Source organism: Alternaria hordeiaustralica (assembly GCF_023758085.1).
Source record: "Alternaria hordeiaustralica strain BMP 2776 chromosome Unknown scaffold_4, whole genome shotgun sequence".
NCBI classification, from domain to species: domain Eukaryota; kingdom Fungi; phylum Ascomycota; class Dothideomycetes; order Pleosporales; family Pleosporaceae; genus Alternaria; species Alternaria hordeiaustralica.
The window spans coordinates 56,864-73,304 of record NW_026056776.1 but is presented as its reverse complement, the minus strand read 5'-3'; the positions used below and the strand labels follow the sequence as shown (position 1 = coordinate 73,304).

At 52.6% G+C, this 16,441-nt stretch overlaps 6 protein-coding genes across 6 annotated transcripts; 4 read left to right on the top strand and 2 right to left on the bottom strand.

Annotated features, from left to right (window-relative positions):
- Window positions 1-94: 94 nt before the first annotated feature.
- J4E84_002848 (uncharacterized protein) lies at window positions 95-1,111 on the top strand (the record flags this gene model as incomplete). Its single annotated transcript, XM_049385467.1, has 4 exons — window positions 95-356; window positions 411-631; window positions 683-874; window positions 923-1,111. The coding sequence occupies 4 exons, from the start codon at window positions 95-97 to the stop codon at window positions 1,109-1,111; spliced, it is 864 nt and encodes a 287-aa protein (XP_049246344.1).
- An 816-nt stretch (window positions 1,112-1,927) lies between these two features.
- LOS1 (pre-tRNA nuclear export protein) lies at window positions 1,928-5,084 on the top strand (the record flags this gene model as incomplete). Its single annotated transcript, XM_049385466.1, has 2 exons — window positions 1,928-4,520; window positions 4,570-5,084. The coding sequence occupies 2 exons, from the start codon at window positions 1,928-1,930 to the stop codon at window positions 5,082-5,084; spliced, it is 3,108 nt and encodes a 1,035-aa protein (XP_049246343.1).
- A 1,707-nt stretch (window positions 5,085-6,791) lies between these two features.
- Window positions 6,792-8,360, top strand: J4E84_002846 (uncharacterized protein; the record flags this gene model as incomplete). Its single annotated transcript, XM_049385465.1, has 1 exon — window positions 6,792-8,360. One exon carries the CDS (start codon window positions 6,792-6,794, stop codon window positions 8,358-8,360), a length of 1,569 nt encoding a protein of 522 aa, XP_049246342.1.
- A 1,069-nt stretch (window positions 8,361-9,429) lies between these two features.
- Window positions 9,430-10,686, top strand: J4E84_002845 (uncharacterized protein; the record flags this gene model as incomplete). The annotated part of the gene is made up of 1 exon (XM_049385464.1): window positions 9,430-10,686. One exon carries the CDS (start codon window positions 9,430-9,432, stop codon window positions 10,684-10,686), a length of 1,257 nt encoding a protein of 418 aa, XP_049246341.1.
- Window positions 10,687-12,493: 1,807 nt separating this feature from the next.
- J4E84_002844 (uncharacterized protein) lies at window positions 12,494-13,785 on the bottom strand (the record flags this gene model as incomplete). The annotated part of the gene is made up of 3 exons (XM_049385463.1): window positions 12,494-12,677; window positions 12,727-12,895; window positions 12,948-13,785. The coding sequence occupies 3 exons, from the start codon at window positions 13,783-13,785 to the stop codon at window positions 12,494-12,496; spliced, it is 1,191 nt and encodes a 396-aa protein (XP_049246340.1).
- Window positions 13,786-15,085: 1,300 nt separating this feature from the next.
- Window positions 15,086-16,262, bottom strand: J4E84_002843 (uncharacterized protein; the record flags this gene model as incomplete). The annotated part of the gene is made up of 3 exons (XM_049385462.1): window positions 15,086-15,468; window positions 15,522-15,636; window positions 15,693-16,262. The coding sequence occupies 3 exons, from the start codon at window positions 16,260-16,262 to the stop codon at window positions 15,086-15,088; spliced, it is 1,068 nt and encodes a 355-aa protein (XP_049246339.1).
- Between the last annotated feature and the right edge of the window lie 179 nt (window positions 16,263-16,441).

Here is a 16,441-nt window from a genome sequence, read left to right as displayed (position 1 = left end):
GCGCCTGCTCACAAAACTTCCAAGGGCCCCTCTACCTGCGTTTGCATTCCAACCTCCTACTGTTCGTTTTTCTCGCTATACCACATTGTCCAAGATGTCTTTCGAAACCACAGGCACCATCGCATCCTTCGGCGGCAAGCTTCTCAAGTTGAAGCACAAGTCTTCAAGCACAAACACCGACATGGAGCTGAACGTGTTCCTGCCTCCACAAGCACTCAAGTCCGGCGCCAAGGTCCCAGTTCTCTTCTACCTTTCCGGCCTCACATGCACCGGCAACAACTGCTCAGAAAAGGGGTTTTTCCAGCACGGCGCAGCCAAACATGGCATCGCTGTCGTGTACCCTGATACTTCACCGAGTGCGTGCCTACCGTGAGACTATACGCGGAGCATTTGACTAACCCACTCACTAGGGGGCCTACAGATCGAAGGTGAAGACGAGTCATACGACTTCGGGTCAGGCGCAGGTTTCTACGTCGATGCCACCAAGGAGCCATGGTCAAAGGGCTACAACATGTACTCATACATCACCAAAGAGCTCCCCGAAGCGCTGTTCTCGTCTTTCAAAGAGCTAGATTCCAGCAAAGTCAGCATCACAGGGCACAGCATGGGTGGACACGGCGCATTGACACTGGTTGGTCAGCTGCTTGCATACCAGGAGGACTAGACTGACCACCATCGATAGTTCCTCAAGAACCCCGGCATGTACAAGTCTGTCTCTGCATTCGCACCCATCGCCAACCCCATCAACTGCCCATGGGGCCAAAAAGCTTTCAAGGGATACTTTGGCGAGGACCAGCAACAAAAGTGGAAGGAGCATGATGCGTCAGAGCTGGTCAAGCAATGGAAGGGTCCTCTTGAGATGCTCATCGATGTGGTGCGTATCATATGCGACAGTCTTGTGTCGTTTTACTAACTGAGCTAGGGCACTGGAGACAACTTCTACAAGCAAGGCCAGCTTCTACCGGAGAACTTCGTCAAGGCAGCCAAGGAAGCTGGCAATGACAAGGGCATTCAACTGCGCATGCAGCCCGATTACGATCACAGCTACTACTTCATGGCCACATTTGCTGACGATCACGTCGAGTGGGCGGCGAAGCATCTAGGCGCATAGTAAGTAGACGTGACACCGATTGTAATAGCAGTCTGCTCACTACTACAGAAGCGGCTCGTGTATCAGAGAGAAACTATAGAACCTAATAGAATCCGTACACATCTGGAAAGACTTGACTACTCATTCGTGATTTATTGGGTTGATCAACTTTTTGCACGTGAACACCGAATTGTATCTCAGCTCTTGCCGCCGTGAACTCGCCATAGAGTGCGGGCTTCAAATGTATAAGCATGATAGAGGGACGACTGCGTTGCTGGCTCTCCATATGGGGACTCTCATACACGATTAAAACTTCAGCAATGCGCGTGGCGGTGTCGAAACCAAAATCTCGTGCGCACGTGTCACACGGTCAAATTGGGCGCGAGAACATCCCACCAGGCCCGGGCTTGGCGCTGCCACTTCAGTCATTGCACAGCTGTTTTCGGCCTCGACGCCTCGACGAAGACGGAGAACAACTTTTGCTTTTCCCAGTCGGTACCCTAATCGCCTGGCACATAGACCCTGAGCTCTGGTCATTGTTTCTTTCACGCACGAACCCTTGCACACGCCGTACGTCAGCCCCTCGTGCCCCGCCTCTGCCTACACCGCTGTAACGCTTTCGTGATGCAGTCTTCCACAGTTTGCTCCATGGTCCGGTAGCATACCAATCCGCTCATAGTTCCTACCCCACCACGTCCGATGTACAATCTATAGGGCAGACCACACCGACTCAACCTGTGACTCAACCCTGCTTGCTCAGCTTTGACAACACGAGGAAATGGAGGGCCAGGTACGTACCATTGTTTGCCCGATCCATGAAGCATATGCTCACACTCCATGTCAAAGGTCGAGAATGCCATCCAGATCGCCGCAAATCCGACGTCGAGCCAGGAGCTGCGCGGTCAGGCTATCGAATACCTGAACCAGCTCCGTGCCGAAGGCTCCGCATGGCAAGCTGCCCTCACACTCTTCGCGCGCGACCCTCGTCCCACCGACTTTGTCCGCCATACGTCGCTCGACCTTGTGAACAACGCGATCCAAGAACATCGCCTCGATGAGCAGAGTCTTGCGTACATCAAGGATACCCTCATGGGCCATATCCACCGATCCTACGTCCCGGGCAGTGGAGCTGCAGACACAAGCCATATCCAGAACAAGCTGATGCAGACTGTCACTTATCTCTTCGTAGCTCTATACCCTTCCTCATGGCAGTCCTTCTTCGACGATTTCCGTGCCTTGGCTGGCGACCAGTCTACCATCGGAAACGTCAATACAGCCACGACGTTGCTATACCTTCGCATGCTCGGTCAAGTGCACGACGAAATCGCTGACCAGTTGGTCGCCCGCCCAGAGGACGAGAAGAAGCGCAACACAGAGCTGAAAGACCTCATCCGGCAACGGGACGCGCAGAAGATCTCGTTATCTTGGCAAGAAATACTCGCGAAGTGGAGGGAGACAGACCTGAATCTTGTGAAGATGTGCCTGGAGACTATCGGGCGCTGGGTTAGTTGGACCGACATCAACTTGATTGTCAACCAAGCCATGATCACAACTTTCCTGGAAATGGCGGGCCAACAAGGAATCGCTGATCCCGAGAGCGCTGCTGGAAAGGTGCGCGATGCGGCAATCGATACATTCTCAGAGATCGTCGGGAAGAAGATGAGCCCATCGGATAAGATTGAATTAATCACTTTCCTAAATCTTTCCGAAGTCGTCGGCCAGCTGATCAGCAGCCCAGCTCTGGCCGATTTCAACAGCTCGAACTACGACAACGACCTCGCCGAGACTGTCGCTAAGCTCGTGAACAACATCGTATTCGATATCGTAAAGATACTAGAGAACGAGGCTGTCGAGGAGCATGTTCGGCAACGCGCAGACGATCTCATTCGCATCTTCACGCCTTACCTTTTACGTTTCTTCGCTGACCAATACGACGAGGTCTGCTCGACTGTCATCCCATCTCTTACAGATCTTCTTACGTTCCTCCGCAAATTGCAAAAGAAGTCTGGATCGATACCTCCACAATACGCCGCAGTATTACCACCCGTTCTAGATGCGATCATTGCAAAAATGAAGTATGACGAGACAGCCTCATGGGGTGAGGAAGGCGAACAGACAGACGAAGCAGAGTTCCTCGATCTCCGCAGACGCCTCCACGTCCTGCAACAAACAGTAACCGCCATCGACGAGCCTTACTACATCGAGACACTCAGTCGCTTAGTCAACGGAACCTTTGGACGCCTATCTCAAGGCGATCAATCCCTGAACTGGCGCGACCTCGAATTGGCTCTGTATGAGATGTATCTATTTGGAGAACTTGCAGTCAGAAACCAGGGACTGTATGCGAAACGCGAGCCCTCATCGGCTGCAGCTCAGCAACTCGTGAATATGATGAACAGCATGGTCGAATCTGGTCTAGCAAGCTACCCGCACCCTGCTGTTCAACTGCAGTATATGGAGATATGCGTACGCTACTATCAGTTCTTCGAGCAGAATCCTGGCCTCATCCCCAAGGTACTTGAGAATTTTGTCAACCTTACCCATAGCAACCATGTCAAGGTCCGCTCGCGATCCTGGTATCTTTTTCAACGCTTAGTCAAGCATCTACGGGCCCAACTAGGCAACGTCTCCTACGACATCATTCAAGCGGTTGGAGACTTGCTTGCCATCAAAGCTGAGCTACCAGATACTTCAGAAGATGAGATGTCGTCCGATGAAGAGGATCAGTCGGCGGATGCGCTGTTTGACTCGCAGCTGTACCTTTTCGAAGCCGTGGGCTGCATCGCTTCGTCCAACACCGTCTCCGCGGAGAACAAGAGACTCTACGCGCAGACCATCATGAGCCCTCTGTTCTCAGACATGCAACAGACTCTTCCCCAGGCGAGGAATGGTGATGAGCGGGCTATACTCCAAATCCACCATATCATCATGGCCATAGGTACGCTAGCTCGAGGCTACTCAGACTGGGTACCGTCAAACAACAACAGCGTCGCGCCCCAGAGTGAGGTGGCGGATGAGTTCGTCAAAGCATCTGAAGCTATCCTCGTCGCCGTTGAATCACTGAACTCATCTGGCTCCATTCGACACGCTGCAAGATTCGCTTTCTCGCGCATGATTGCCGTATTAGGCTCGCGTCTGCTACAACAGCTGCCATCCTGGATCGAAGGACTCCTTTCTTTGAGTTCTTCCATGGACGAGATCAGTACCTTCCTCAAAGTGCTTGGTCAGGTCGTCTTCACCTTCAAGTCAGAGATCGCTGGCATTCTGGATACCGTCATGAGTCCAGTCTTGCAACGCATATTTACTGCACTAGCTGTAGTTCCTTCGGGTACAGATGACGAGATTCAACTAGCTGAGCTCCGTCGAGAGTATCTGAACTTCATCGTCGTTGTTCTCAACCAAGGTCTCGGGTCTGTGTTCGTCAGCAATGGTAAGTCGACGACATCAAATATAGACTTGACACTGCTAACGTTCCGCAGTAAATCAAGCGACATTCGAGCCCATAATTTCTTCGATCGAAACGTTCGCTCGCGACACACACGACTACCCTACCGCGCGCCTTGCAATCTTTGTTCTTATCCGCATGATCACGGTGTGGGGCGGACCCGACAAAGTCGGGCCTGGCGCGAACGCAACACCCACATCTCCCGACACTGCTCAAGCACCATTGCCGGGTTTCGACAACTACGTGGTAGATAAGTTTTCTCCGTTGGCATGGTCAATTCCGGCATCGCCGGGCTTCAACTCGAAAGACGCGCAGGCAAAGCAAGTCCTTTTTGAGGCCGCCAACCTGCAGCACGAGATCATTAAGAAGGTTGGCGAACCGTACGTGGAGCGACTCAAGAGCGATCTTGGTGGCATGGGAGTGGGCGACGACGGCGCGGACCAATACATGCGCACCCTCGCCGGCTCGTTCGAGGGACAGAAGAAAGAAAAGGAATGGCGCAACTTCTACGTTCAATTCGTGGATCGCATGCTTGCAAGCCGAGGTTGAGCTTCGATACCTAGTCCGGTTTCGAGGATCATAGTGGAGGTGGGATTTATCAGTTTGGCGTAATATTTGTCCATCATGAAGGCGGCATCATTCTGCATCGTAGCGGGCGCCAAAAGGCTTGGTATTGAGTTTGATTTCCGTGATAACCCCAGCAGCTAGCTCGCATCTTCGTAGTGCAGCCTCATTACAAGATAGATTTCCCATCATAGTATACATCAAATGTGTTTGCAGTCTAATACTGTGCCTCATAGCATGATGATAGCATGTCATAGTGAGGGACGAGCAGAGATGCGAGCCTCCGGACGCGATGTAGTCGCGCCTGCCGCTTCAGCCCTACACTCTCGCGCTGCACCAACTTCACAACGGCACTACCCTCCAGCTTCCTCCACCAAACCACCAATTCTAAACTCGCCTCATCCCGGCCCGAGCCTCTCATCATTCCCGCAAGCAGTGTCGCACGAATGCCAACATGCAATGTGATAGATTCGCGATTTCTCCACATGTCCCGAAGAATGGCTTAGCAAGACCCGCCCAAGCGCTTCGCGTTTCACCCCACGCAAACCGATTCGTCAGGAACGCCCTAAGTTCAACCTGAGACTTCAGGAAGCGCGCTCCTAAAATGTCGAGTGGAAATTTCATTTAACCCTATGCTAAGGATTCGCTCTGGTACTACGCCGTATAGGATGGGTATACGGCAGCAAAAGAAGTGTCGTTCGCTGTGTGCGAACTATCAGCCTCATCCTACCTTTAGCTTTCTTCCCGCTCAGCGTTGTGTCCACCCCCCTCCTTTTCAGAACTTTGTCACGGTGACGCGGCTTCGTATTTTGTGTGACCAGAGGGAGCCATGGATGTTAGCGGGTTTTCACGCTGGAGCCCTCTTCGTCGGCATGATTTGCGTGGCCTGCCGACTGTAGGAGTGAGGGTTGATGCCGGAGTGGACGCGGGTGCAAATGCGACGCCGGTGACCGCGGCGAAATCGAAGCCGAAACCGACGTCGAAACCTGAGACTTGGGAGACTACAATTGAAAAGGTTGGGAGTTGGCCTGAGGAAGCTCGGCCATTGAAGGCCCATGCCTGGTTGAAATGGCTCTATGCATTGGGAGACATCTTACTCGCATTGCTGCCGCTGTACTTCATCCGTAAGCTACCAAGTTTCATCCTATATTGCTGATCTAACTTGTGTAGTTCTTAGTGTTGCCGTGATCACCCTGAATGGGAAACCAACTCAAGGCTCTGCATTCGGGTCTGAGGTGGAAACGGCTATGGATCTTGTAAAACAAAAAGATGTGTCGGTATCATACAGTTCACTGACAGGTGCAGGGCCCAACAATGTTTCCTATCGTGTTTGCTGCCATAACGGGAAGAAGCATGAAGATGATTGCGCGGTTCCTTGTGGAAAGAGGGTCCAGAATCAGCGTATGTACATCTTCTCGAAGCTGGTTCCTCAAGAAGCTGCTGCAGTCGTGGATCAAGTGACTAATTCGTCTTTAGACACTTGAACTGCTCATGGCAAGTCAGTCTGTTTGGGGCACCTTGGAGAGTCAACTGCTGATGCAACGACTTACAGTCGTTGGCGTGAACCTTCTCTTCCTGTGGGCTCTTTCGCCACTGGGTGGCCAGGCATCACTTCGACTGATGACAAGAAGTCTGAGAGCTTCTCATAAATCTGGGAAACTTCGATACATGACTACCGGACCAGCAGCAACTATGTGGGGGCTGTCAACAACCTATATCGACAATGGGAAGTTTGCTGATGCCGGAGCTCTCTATACCGCAGCACTATTGGCACCACTGTCCACGAAGCTAGGAACTCAAGATCCCTGGGGTAACGTCAAGATACCCAGTTTGCAGTCAGTCAACTCGTCGTCGCCCGATTCCAATGGCTGGTATACGGTGCCTAAGGACGCCTCATCGCCGGAAGACTATTCTTCTCTGGTTGGTCTTCCCATTGTTGGTCTTCCATCCCGTGACAGCTCAAGCTTCAATCTCCAGTACACGTACTTGGCGTTAGACTGTCAGCCCTTTACACAAGCGCCTTACCCTGGCGTGAACGGCTCAGATAATTACTATACCACCAATTATACTAAGCTGGACGATATGGCGCCTGGCCAAGTATGGTTCGAAAAAGAGGAGGATGATCCCTTCGGCAACCCCATGGGAGATCGCAACTCTTTCTTCATGGATACAACCCGGAGTTTTCCATGGGGGATCAAAGTCGGAGACGACCAGGACCTCTTCATGGGTCGTCTAAACGGGTTCTTCGGCAACTACAATACCTCCCTCATGCCCGAAAAAGAGCTTACCATGAACCGAGAGCTTCTGTTTGTCTCACAATACGCAACAACCAATAGTGGCAACGAGATTGGACTAAACATTGCGACATGCTCTTTGTCTCAGACTCACGTTGAAGCATTCGTACAATGTAAAGCGAGCACTTGTGCCACAACCAAGCTCCGGAAATCGCTTGAAGATACTCGTTCCACATCGCTCACTGGGCTCGAGCATGGTACGATCATGTTCGCGTTTGCGAAACAGTTTCCTCGCGCAGTAAAGTTCACGACTGGTTCGAGCCCAACCGAGCACTTCTTGGCCAACACTTCGGCCTTTCCATTCGTGCAGCAAGTCGGCCACTCACCTAGCGATGTCATGTTTACGAACCTTTCACGGGTGTCCCCCGATTTGTTCTCGAAACGACTCAGTCTGGTAATGAACACCTTTTACCAACTGAGTATTCAGCCGACTGGCTATTTTGGTAGCTTACCTCAAAACCTATCACTTTATGGGCCGGACACAGATACGTTCGACGACATTAATGCTTACCTACCGAAGAACTTGACGGCCACCGAGCATACCTTCAGCGACTGGTACACTACTTTTGAACAACAGACACAGGACATTAAATCGCCATTCATTGCAGCGACAACATCAGCCATTATCACCGCTACAGAACAGATCTTTGTTTGCAACTTTGCTTGGCTTGCACTCCTGCTTGCCGCATCCACGATCACCCTCATCACAGGTGGTGTGGCTTTAGTCTTGAAGCGCAGGACTTTAGGACCGGAACTCTTTGGTTTCGTTACCAGCATGACCTATGAGAATCCTTGGGTCAAGGTACCCGATGGAGGGACCACGCTAGATGCGATGGAAAGAGCGAGACTCCTGAAAGATCTTGAGGTATACGTTGGCGACGTGCGCGGCAGTGACAGAGTTGGTCACATTGCTCTGGCTGCGGGCGTGCCGATTCGCAAGTTAGAACGAGGGCGGCTCTATCACTGAGCTCGGCTAAAGCTCAATGCCGCATGGCCCAAGGAGACATATGCCACACCCGCTCCACATGCCGTCGTGGCGCAGCATACTCAGCCCTTCTCCACGACAGGCAAGATGCAGGAGGACTCCGAAAAGATCAAGACTTCGCAGACCCTGTAGCATGCTGGCTTGACAATTGCATTTCTAGAGGACGAAGATTGCGTTGTTGCTCCCAACCGGCAACCAGAAGCGATATCTTGGATACCCACAGTCGTAGCTGGCGAAGATCATGACCGACAAGCTGGCGCTTTCCGATAGCCAGTCTTACACAGTAAACGGATGAAGGTGTGACAGGGCATACGCGGCGCCAGGTAAGAAACCAAGCTTCGTTCCCACACGCGGTGGAGCGGATTGTGGACGCCAATAGCTGAAGGCGTCGAGAGGCCGTAAGCGGCTCACCAATGGGCCTGGCAATGCAGGGATCATTGGCTCGGAGGTGCGACGCAGCATAAAACACACAGGGGTCCGGACCTTTTGCCGACCTGCTAAGCGACGACGCCTCAACCAATGGACGTTCAGATGCAACATCGAAACGAAACCTCTCTCCTTAGGCCCTTCACCGACACATGGTGATCCTCGAGTCCACGTCTTCGTCGCCTTCCCACTTAGGCAGTGACGCATGATGTACCTGCGTCGGCTGCGTGCCGTTCTAGTATTCCCTTGGCTGAGAGCCTCAGTACACCCGGACCGCCCGTTTCATCCCGTAGACGCTCGCCGCTGTGGATCGCCAACGACTCCCATGTACCTTGTCTTACGTTGACACTCTCGCCCTCTAGACTACCCGTTTGATTAGGGGATCATTCGATGATTCGCAATGCGGAGGCTTTGGTGGCGATACGCAATGGTGGTGACACAAGTATAAGAGACTACAGCTGCCTCACAGCATAATGCTCTCATCGCAACACACGCTCTCTCGGCAACTTCTACATTCTTTCCATTGCAGTATCTTTTGCACGACTAGCAGGGCTAGCTCATCCACATTCTCTTCGATTTTAACATTCTACTGTCGTTGTACGATATCACTACTACCATCATCAACATGTCTCTCCGATCTATCTTCATGGCTGCGGCTGCCATTTTCGCTACTTCCAACGCTCACATGATCATGAAATCTCCTGTACCATACAGTGTAGATAAAATCGACAACGCACCCATCACCGCATCGCAATACCCGTGCAAGTCTAATCTTGGCTTCACTGTCTCAACTATGAACTCGATGGCTGTCGGTCAAAAGCAATCACTCACTTTCTCTGGGAGTGCTGTTCACGGGGGTGGCTCGTGCCAGCTCAGCGTCACTACAGACACCGAACCTACAAAGGATTCCGTCTTCAAGGTCATCAAGTCTATCGAGGGTGGCTGCCCTGGTATCGACGGACCCGAGGCTTTCGACTTCGAGCTTCCTGACAGCATCCCCAACGGCAAAGCTACCTTTGCTTGGACATGGTTCGCCAAGTTGAGTGGCGGCCCAGAGATGTATATGAACTGCGCACCCATCGAGGTTACTGGTGGTGCCAGCGACAAGTCCAAGTTCGACGCCCTTCCAGATATGCTCGTCGCCAACATCGCATCAACCACTTGCAAGCAGGAAGTCAGCAAGGACTTGAAGTTCCCCAACCCTGGTTCAAACCTCCAAAGTGGTGCAGATGCCGGCAATGTTGTTGACCCCAGTGGCGACTGCGGATCTACTGGTACTACACCCTCTGATCCTTCTGAGCCATCTTCCCCTGCTGGTGGCCAGTCCTCAGCTGCTCCCTCATCTCCTGCTGGTGGAGAGCCATCTGCAGCTCCCACTTCTGCAAACGATGGTCAGTACCATCCTGCTCCTACCACCCCCGCCGCGGGTCAGCCATCTGCCGTTCCCACATCTGTTGCTGGTGGCGAGTCATCTGCTCTCCCGCCCAATGGCGGGGGTGTCTTCGCTCCTGGAGCATCTAGCGCTGCATCTATCGCTCCCCCAGCCGTACCCACAGTGCCATCGACGTCCACCACACTCGTTACTGTTACCGCCTCACCCACTGCTCCCTCTCCGGTCGCACCCACCGTTCCTGCTGGAACCGGCTCTCCTGCCGCTCCTTCTATGCCTTCAGCTCCTTCAGCTGGTGGCGCGGGCACTTGCACCGAGAACGGCTCTGTGGTCTGCAACGGCGCCGATCAATTTGGTCTCTGCAACAACGGCGAGGTCGTCTGGCAAGCCGTCGCAGCCGGCACAACCTGTGTCAACGGCAGCATCACAAAGCGTGGTTACAACGGACGCATCGCTCGTCCTCGTTGGTCCAGCCGCCGCGTTGTCAACTAAACGCACAATGCCTCATGATACGCATCGCTCACGACACATGTTGAAACATAACTGCATTCATACATTCGTTTCTTCCACCTTTTTCGACTGGGAATGTGGTCTGGGACCGAACTTTCCGCTGTACATAACCAAAGCTTTTCTTCGCATCTATTGGCGTTCTGTGTTGGGACTTTTCGAAATTTTCGAACGAACACTAAGGGGCCTGAGTATCGACAGGGTCACAAGGATGCCTGCCGGTAGCCAAAATCACCCTCGTTTTAGAAGCCTTAGAAATGAAACACGATTTCTGATACCATGCCTTTTCCGATTTAATTGCGTGACTGTAGCATCTGTCGTTACTAATGTGTATTGAAATCGGCTGAGAGGTAATTTGCCAGTTGTCGAAATAGTGGGCGTTGTTGGTTGATTGACAGCTTGATGATCCTACAATTCGTTCATTTCACATCACATAAAACTTGCTCCCGTTAACCATCTCGTTTATCTATCACAACACTATCAGCCCCATGTCTACCCAGCATGCGCACAAACATATCCCATTCTCTCATCCACTACAGTCCACCCTCGAATATCCATCCGCCTCCCTGAGCCAGATCACTAATCAGGCTCGGAGCGCGGATGTCTTAAACCTCGCATGCCTGACCATCACAGGGCCCTCGAAACCCGGACCCCGGCATCAAAGCCGCACAAGCATCATCCCACGACAAATGATGTGAATCATCTTAGATCTGGAAATAGAATTAGGCTTGCTCAGCCACTATAATAGCTAGTGTCAGGTACTAAGCCCTTGATGTCCATGGAGTGGGGTTGGTGGGGGTGTGGCGCAGTATGGACGAAAAAGGCGAGGGCGATGTTTCCAAAGTTGGGATATGCCTAGACGCAGAGCGATTGGGCGATACAAAGAATGCCTTTGGTGTTTGCGAAGTGTGGTGCGCTCATAAGTGGAGAGACTAAGCCCCAGGGCAGGTTAGTAGTTCAGAAGTAAATATGTCTTCATTGCGCGTGTTATTCAACTCCAAATCAACCCAGAACCTTTGAATGCCAAGTATATCCTTCGCAGGAGCCAAGACTCGCAAAGCTATCGGTCGGACAGAATGTTGTGCGAGTCCTTCTTTGCACTGGCAGACTATCGTCGGAAACCCTATGTCGCTGGTGAAGCTGTTAGCTGTTTGGTCGAAGCCACAGAACGAGCTTTCGTCGATACAGCTCGATAAGTTCGCGGCTTGAGGAATGGTCAATAGTGCCCAGGTGCCATGGGGGAAAGTTGCATTGCTCAGCTTTGGAACCTGTTTAAGGCAGTGACGCGTTGTGCAAGAACTTAGCTGCTCTAGATAACAGAAACGATAAAGAGGTGTACAGAGCGATAGAGCACGAATAGTAAGATTATGAAAGCTATGTGAAGCTGGCTTCTGAGCTTATGATGTCATGATCCAGATACTCATGTCAGCTATTGAAATGACCGTGCCATTATAAACTTGATAGCAGCTTTTGTGACCGCACAAATCCAAGGGCATTTTACCGTCGCTTACCGATTGTGGCATGGTGGCAAAGAGGGACCAACCCCTATTTCGTGCCGTGGCGATCGGCAGGATTGAGACGAACTCCGGGGCCATCATCGATTTCATCCCAGCCATCAAGCCCATGTTAGAAGCGACCCTTACTGCAGACCCTTTGATTTGTGTGAAGTATCTAAGTGTACCGCTCTTCGATTCGGGATATCTACCCCCCGTGGAGTGTGTCCGCCAGACCTGGCCGAATGCGGCTAGCGGCGCAAATTTCCTCAGAAATGCGGGACAGCGGTGTGAAGTTTTCAGGCCTTGGCCCAATGCACTACTCCTGGCTCGCTCGAGGGGCGAGCTTCCACGTACTTGGCAGTAGTGAAGGCTTCCCATAGGTCCGCGAGGAAAGATGTCTTCTTTTGCGCAATGTACTTGTCCCCAAGCAACGGCGCAATGGCAAACGTAGCCTCTTCGCAGTGATAGAAGGGAATGCGCCTGGGCTGTCAGTTTCAGATCCAACACTAGTTAAAGCGAATCTACTTACGGGAAGATGTGATGCACGACATGGTATTCAATGATGCCGTGAAAGATGTGGCGTCCAATAAAGCCGAATTCGCGATCCACAGTGGACATGGCGCCCTTCTGGTAAGTCCAGGCCCCATCTTCGTAATGAGGCGCTTCTGGGTGCGTGTGGTGGAGATAAGTGATAGCGACTTGCATGGTTAGTGAATGCTGTTTACACGGTTGGGCCAAAAAGATGCTTACCGATCCAATGGTTCATCCAGAGGTAAGGAAGACCGTACAAGAAGAAAGTGTTTCGGTAGCCTAGGGTCTGGGCGACTTGATAGAGAACTGCAAAGACGGCCACGATGCCTGCGTTGGATAGAAGGACGTATGGCTGCTCTTGACGAGTGAAGACGGGCGAAGTGGGATCGAGATGGCTTTGCTTGTAGGTCGGCACGGTGGATCGACGGCCTCTGGTAAGGCTTTGTGCGCCAGCTCCTGCGTTGATCAGGATGTAGGCTGGCCATCCGAAGAGCTGGTGAATCGCCAGAGTGAAGAGACTGACGATGGGTGTATCCGCCGCGTCGTGGTCCACGAGGCGTGTCAAGAAGCTCGGTTCGGCCTTTGACTCGGAGGTTGGCTTGCGGTTGGGCACGAAGACGGTGTCCTTGTCCATGTGGTTTGCGTAACGGTGATGACGGGAATGGCTGAACTTCCACGAGAAGAATGGGACAAGAAGAATGCTGTGAAGGACCCAACCAACTGCCGCATTGACTTGGAGATGGCTTGAGAAGGAGTCGTGGCCACATTCGTGGGCCAAAATCCAAAGCCCTGTGAAGAACAGACCTTGGACAAAACTGTAGAGGACCCAGAGCGGAATGGCCCAAGACGACTCAAGACGTGTCAAGCAGACGGCAGCGTAGAACAAGGCGCTGACCGCCACGAGGTCTCGTGCAACGTACGAAAGGGATCTCAGAAGAGAGCGTTCGAAGCATTTTTCTGGGATGGCTTCTCGAAGAGCCTTGATTCCGGGCACAGAGGCATCTCCAACCGGTGCCATGTCCGGCGAGGTGAGCGTCTGGGTTGTGGTTGCACTCATGGTGGGTGGTGGAGGAAGAATGTGAGAGAGACGGAGAAAGGAAGAGGAAGGGAGAGGGCACGATTATCTACTCAGACGACAAAGCTGCACAGTCCTAAAGGGCCCTTGGTGCGTTCTCAACAAGGCAAGACGAAGACGCTCAGTGGATCAGATTGGACCCCTATGTGGAGTACAGTGTTGCGGAAAGTACCTAGGTAAGTCCTGGACTTAGCTTTGGAGACAAAGCTTTAGTCTAGAGCGGCCCGACGATAAAATCGAGGGATGGAATGCTGGAGCGGCACGCAAGGCCCGTTTACGCGCAAAAGTCGGTGTGAAAGATCAAGAGCAACCAAACGGCGTCCGCGTAATTGCTCCTTTACTCGACAGGGCTGGGCGGCCGTTGGAACGGTCTACACATGGCTGCCAATCTCGTACCCAACGTGAACAAGACTGCAGATCTCATTCGCGTCAGCGACCCACATGGAACCAGGAGTGTTTGCTCAGTTTCGGCGGTTTTCATATCGCAGGTTCTGGCCTAGCTATGCAAACCATGTATATACCATTGATAAGTACCGGAGAAACTGTTTGGGATTGAGTTTGCGCAACACGGCGGCTCAAAACGGCTTTTTACACGCCATGGCGTCCGTTGCCACGCTTATCTCACGGCGCGAGGGCCCGTATGCTCAACAGACGCATCCTAGCCATAGAAAGCAGGAGGGAGGAGTCTTTGTCTGGGTAGCAAGCAGACTAATGCTACCACTGTGGGGTCCCGATGTCGTGGTCGCAGGAAAAAAAGGGTTCAGGCACATTTGCTGGACCCTGGAACTAGCTCCGAAACGACTTGGCGCCTCGGTAATCTCTACCGCCTGTGCGCCTCCACGCGCCCTCGGCTCTTCGCCTCTTCGTCGTCCATTTAACCATACTTTAACTTTCGGCGGCCATGCTCAGTGACCTCGGGATGCTGTACCTCGATTCTCTGCATGCCGTTGCTGCAAACCTAATCGGCCGGCGCGAGAACGCACGAGAATGTCGTATGGGGTATTCCGACACGCACGGGCCACCTCACCTGGGTAGCATCATCTACACCGGACACTTTGGTCTTCTCGCCAAGCGTGCCCGATATCTCCCTTTGACCCGATGCACGTTTGGGATGACGCTGTCCTGCAGTCAACAGGCATCGCCAACATCACCATCGTTTTGTGTCTCTCGTCTCGAAGCACGTCATGTGTTATCTTGGCTAGCTTATGTACAACATGGTCCGTATAGCCGTATTCGCACCGACTAGCCTCCGCACTCATCGAGCCGCTTGACAGCTTCCGCTTCACAGCTTCGATAGCGCACTAACCTCTTCCACGAAGCCTCGCTCCCACGTCTCGAGTCCTGCTCTGGGGCACCAGCCCAGTCTCTTAGCGATTTCACTGCGAGTCCTGCATGTGCTTGCGAACCCCAGCTCAGCAACTTGCTCAACACCACCAGTCAAGAGTTTGGCTCCATCGGCGAGACAAACAGACTTTACCGTGTTACTCTTGACTACGCCGGCGTCGAATGCTGCATTTGCAACCGCCTGCGACACCTCGATCCACGTGTGACGCCCATGTGCGCTGAAAACAACGCCTTGTTTCCCCTTGGGCAGAGAAGCGCCTCCCTTTGACAAGATCTCCACGAGTACCAGCTCGTAGAGCTCTGCCAGGTCCTCGATATGAACTAGAGCAAGAGATCAGCGTGCGTTTGTGACAGAGATTCGGCGGTAATAGTACCGTTGTCCCACACGCCCTCGCCGTCACCGATAACGATGGCTTCCCCTTCAGAGATCGCCGCTCGGGCCAATCGAGGAACTTGCAGACTACGCTTATTCCACAAGCCCGTTCCAACCTAGACGAGGTGTCAATATCGTGCGGGGCCGCAGTTTGCGGGGAGGCGTCGCTCACCCCGTAGATCAATGGAGACATGAGAACGACAGTCTTCACGCCTGACTCGAGTCCAGCATCTATCATGCCAAGCTCCGTTGTGCGTTGAATGTACTTTTTTACTGTGTTGCGCGACTTCTCATACGCATAGATGTTGTCCCTCGAGTCGTCGAATTCCAGATCGGGTTTTGATTCAACGTGAACACCCGAGAGTGGCTGGTCCGCAAGGTTCGAGACACCTGAAGTGTGGACCATCCAAGCATCTTTGCCAGTGGACTTCTGGCGCAACGAAAGACCCTCGATAAAGGCCGCAGCACTGGCGAGATGATAACCGAGCGTCATGTTGAAGATGACGTCGTACTGACTTGCTATCTCGACAAGGCGGTCAGTATCGTCCAGACCTTCGAAGCCGATAACCTTGACCTTGTCACCAAACGCAGCGTGGAGCTGTGCAACTCTTTCTTGGCCTCGAACGAGACACGTAATATCAGCGTCTTTGATCGCTGCATGTTTGCTGCGAAGCAGTTGGTGGAGCACACTGCCCCCAATGTATCCTGTGACGCCGGCAAGCAGAATCCTTTCCCGAGCCATGATTGGAAGATACGACAACGTGATACAAGTACGAGATATCGGCGATGATGATATATTGGCGGTCCGAGGATTGCCTGGGAAACCTGCCTACTTTTGAAGTGATGATTACTAAGAGGGTATTCAGACAACGGCTGGGTCAATACTATGCACCTCGACATACCTGCTCTGCGTGAGCGAAA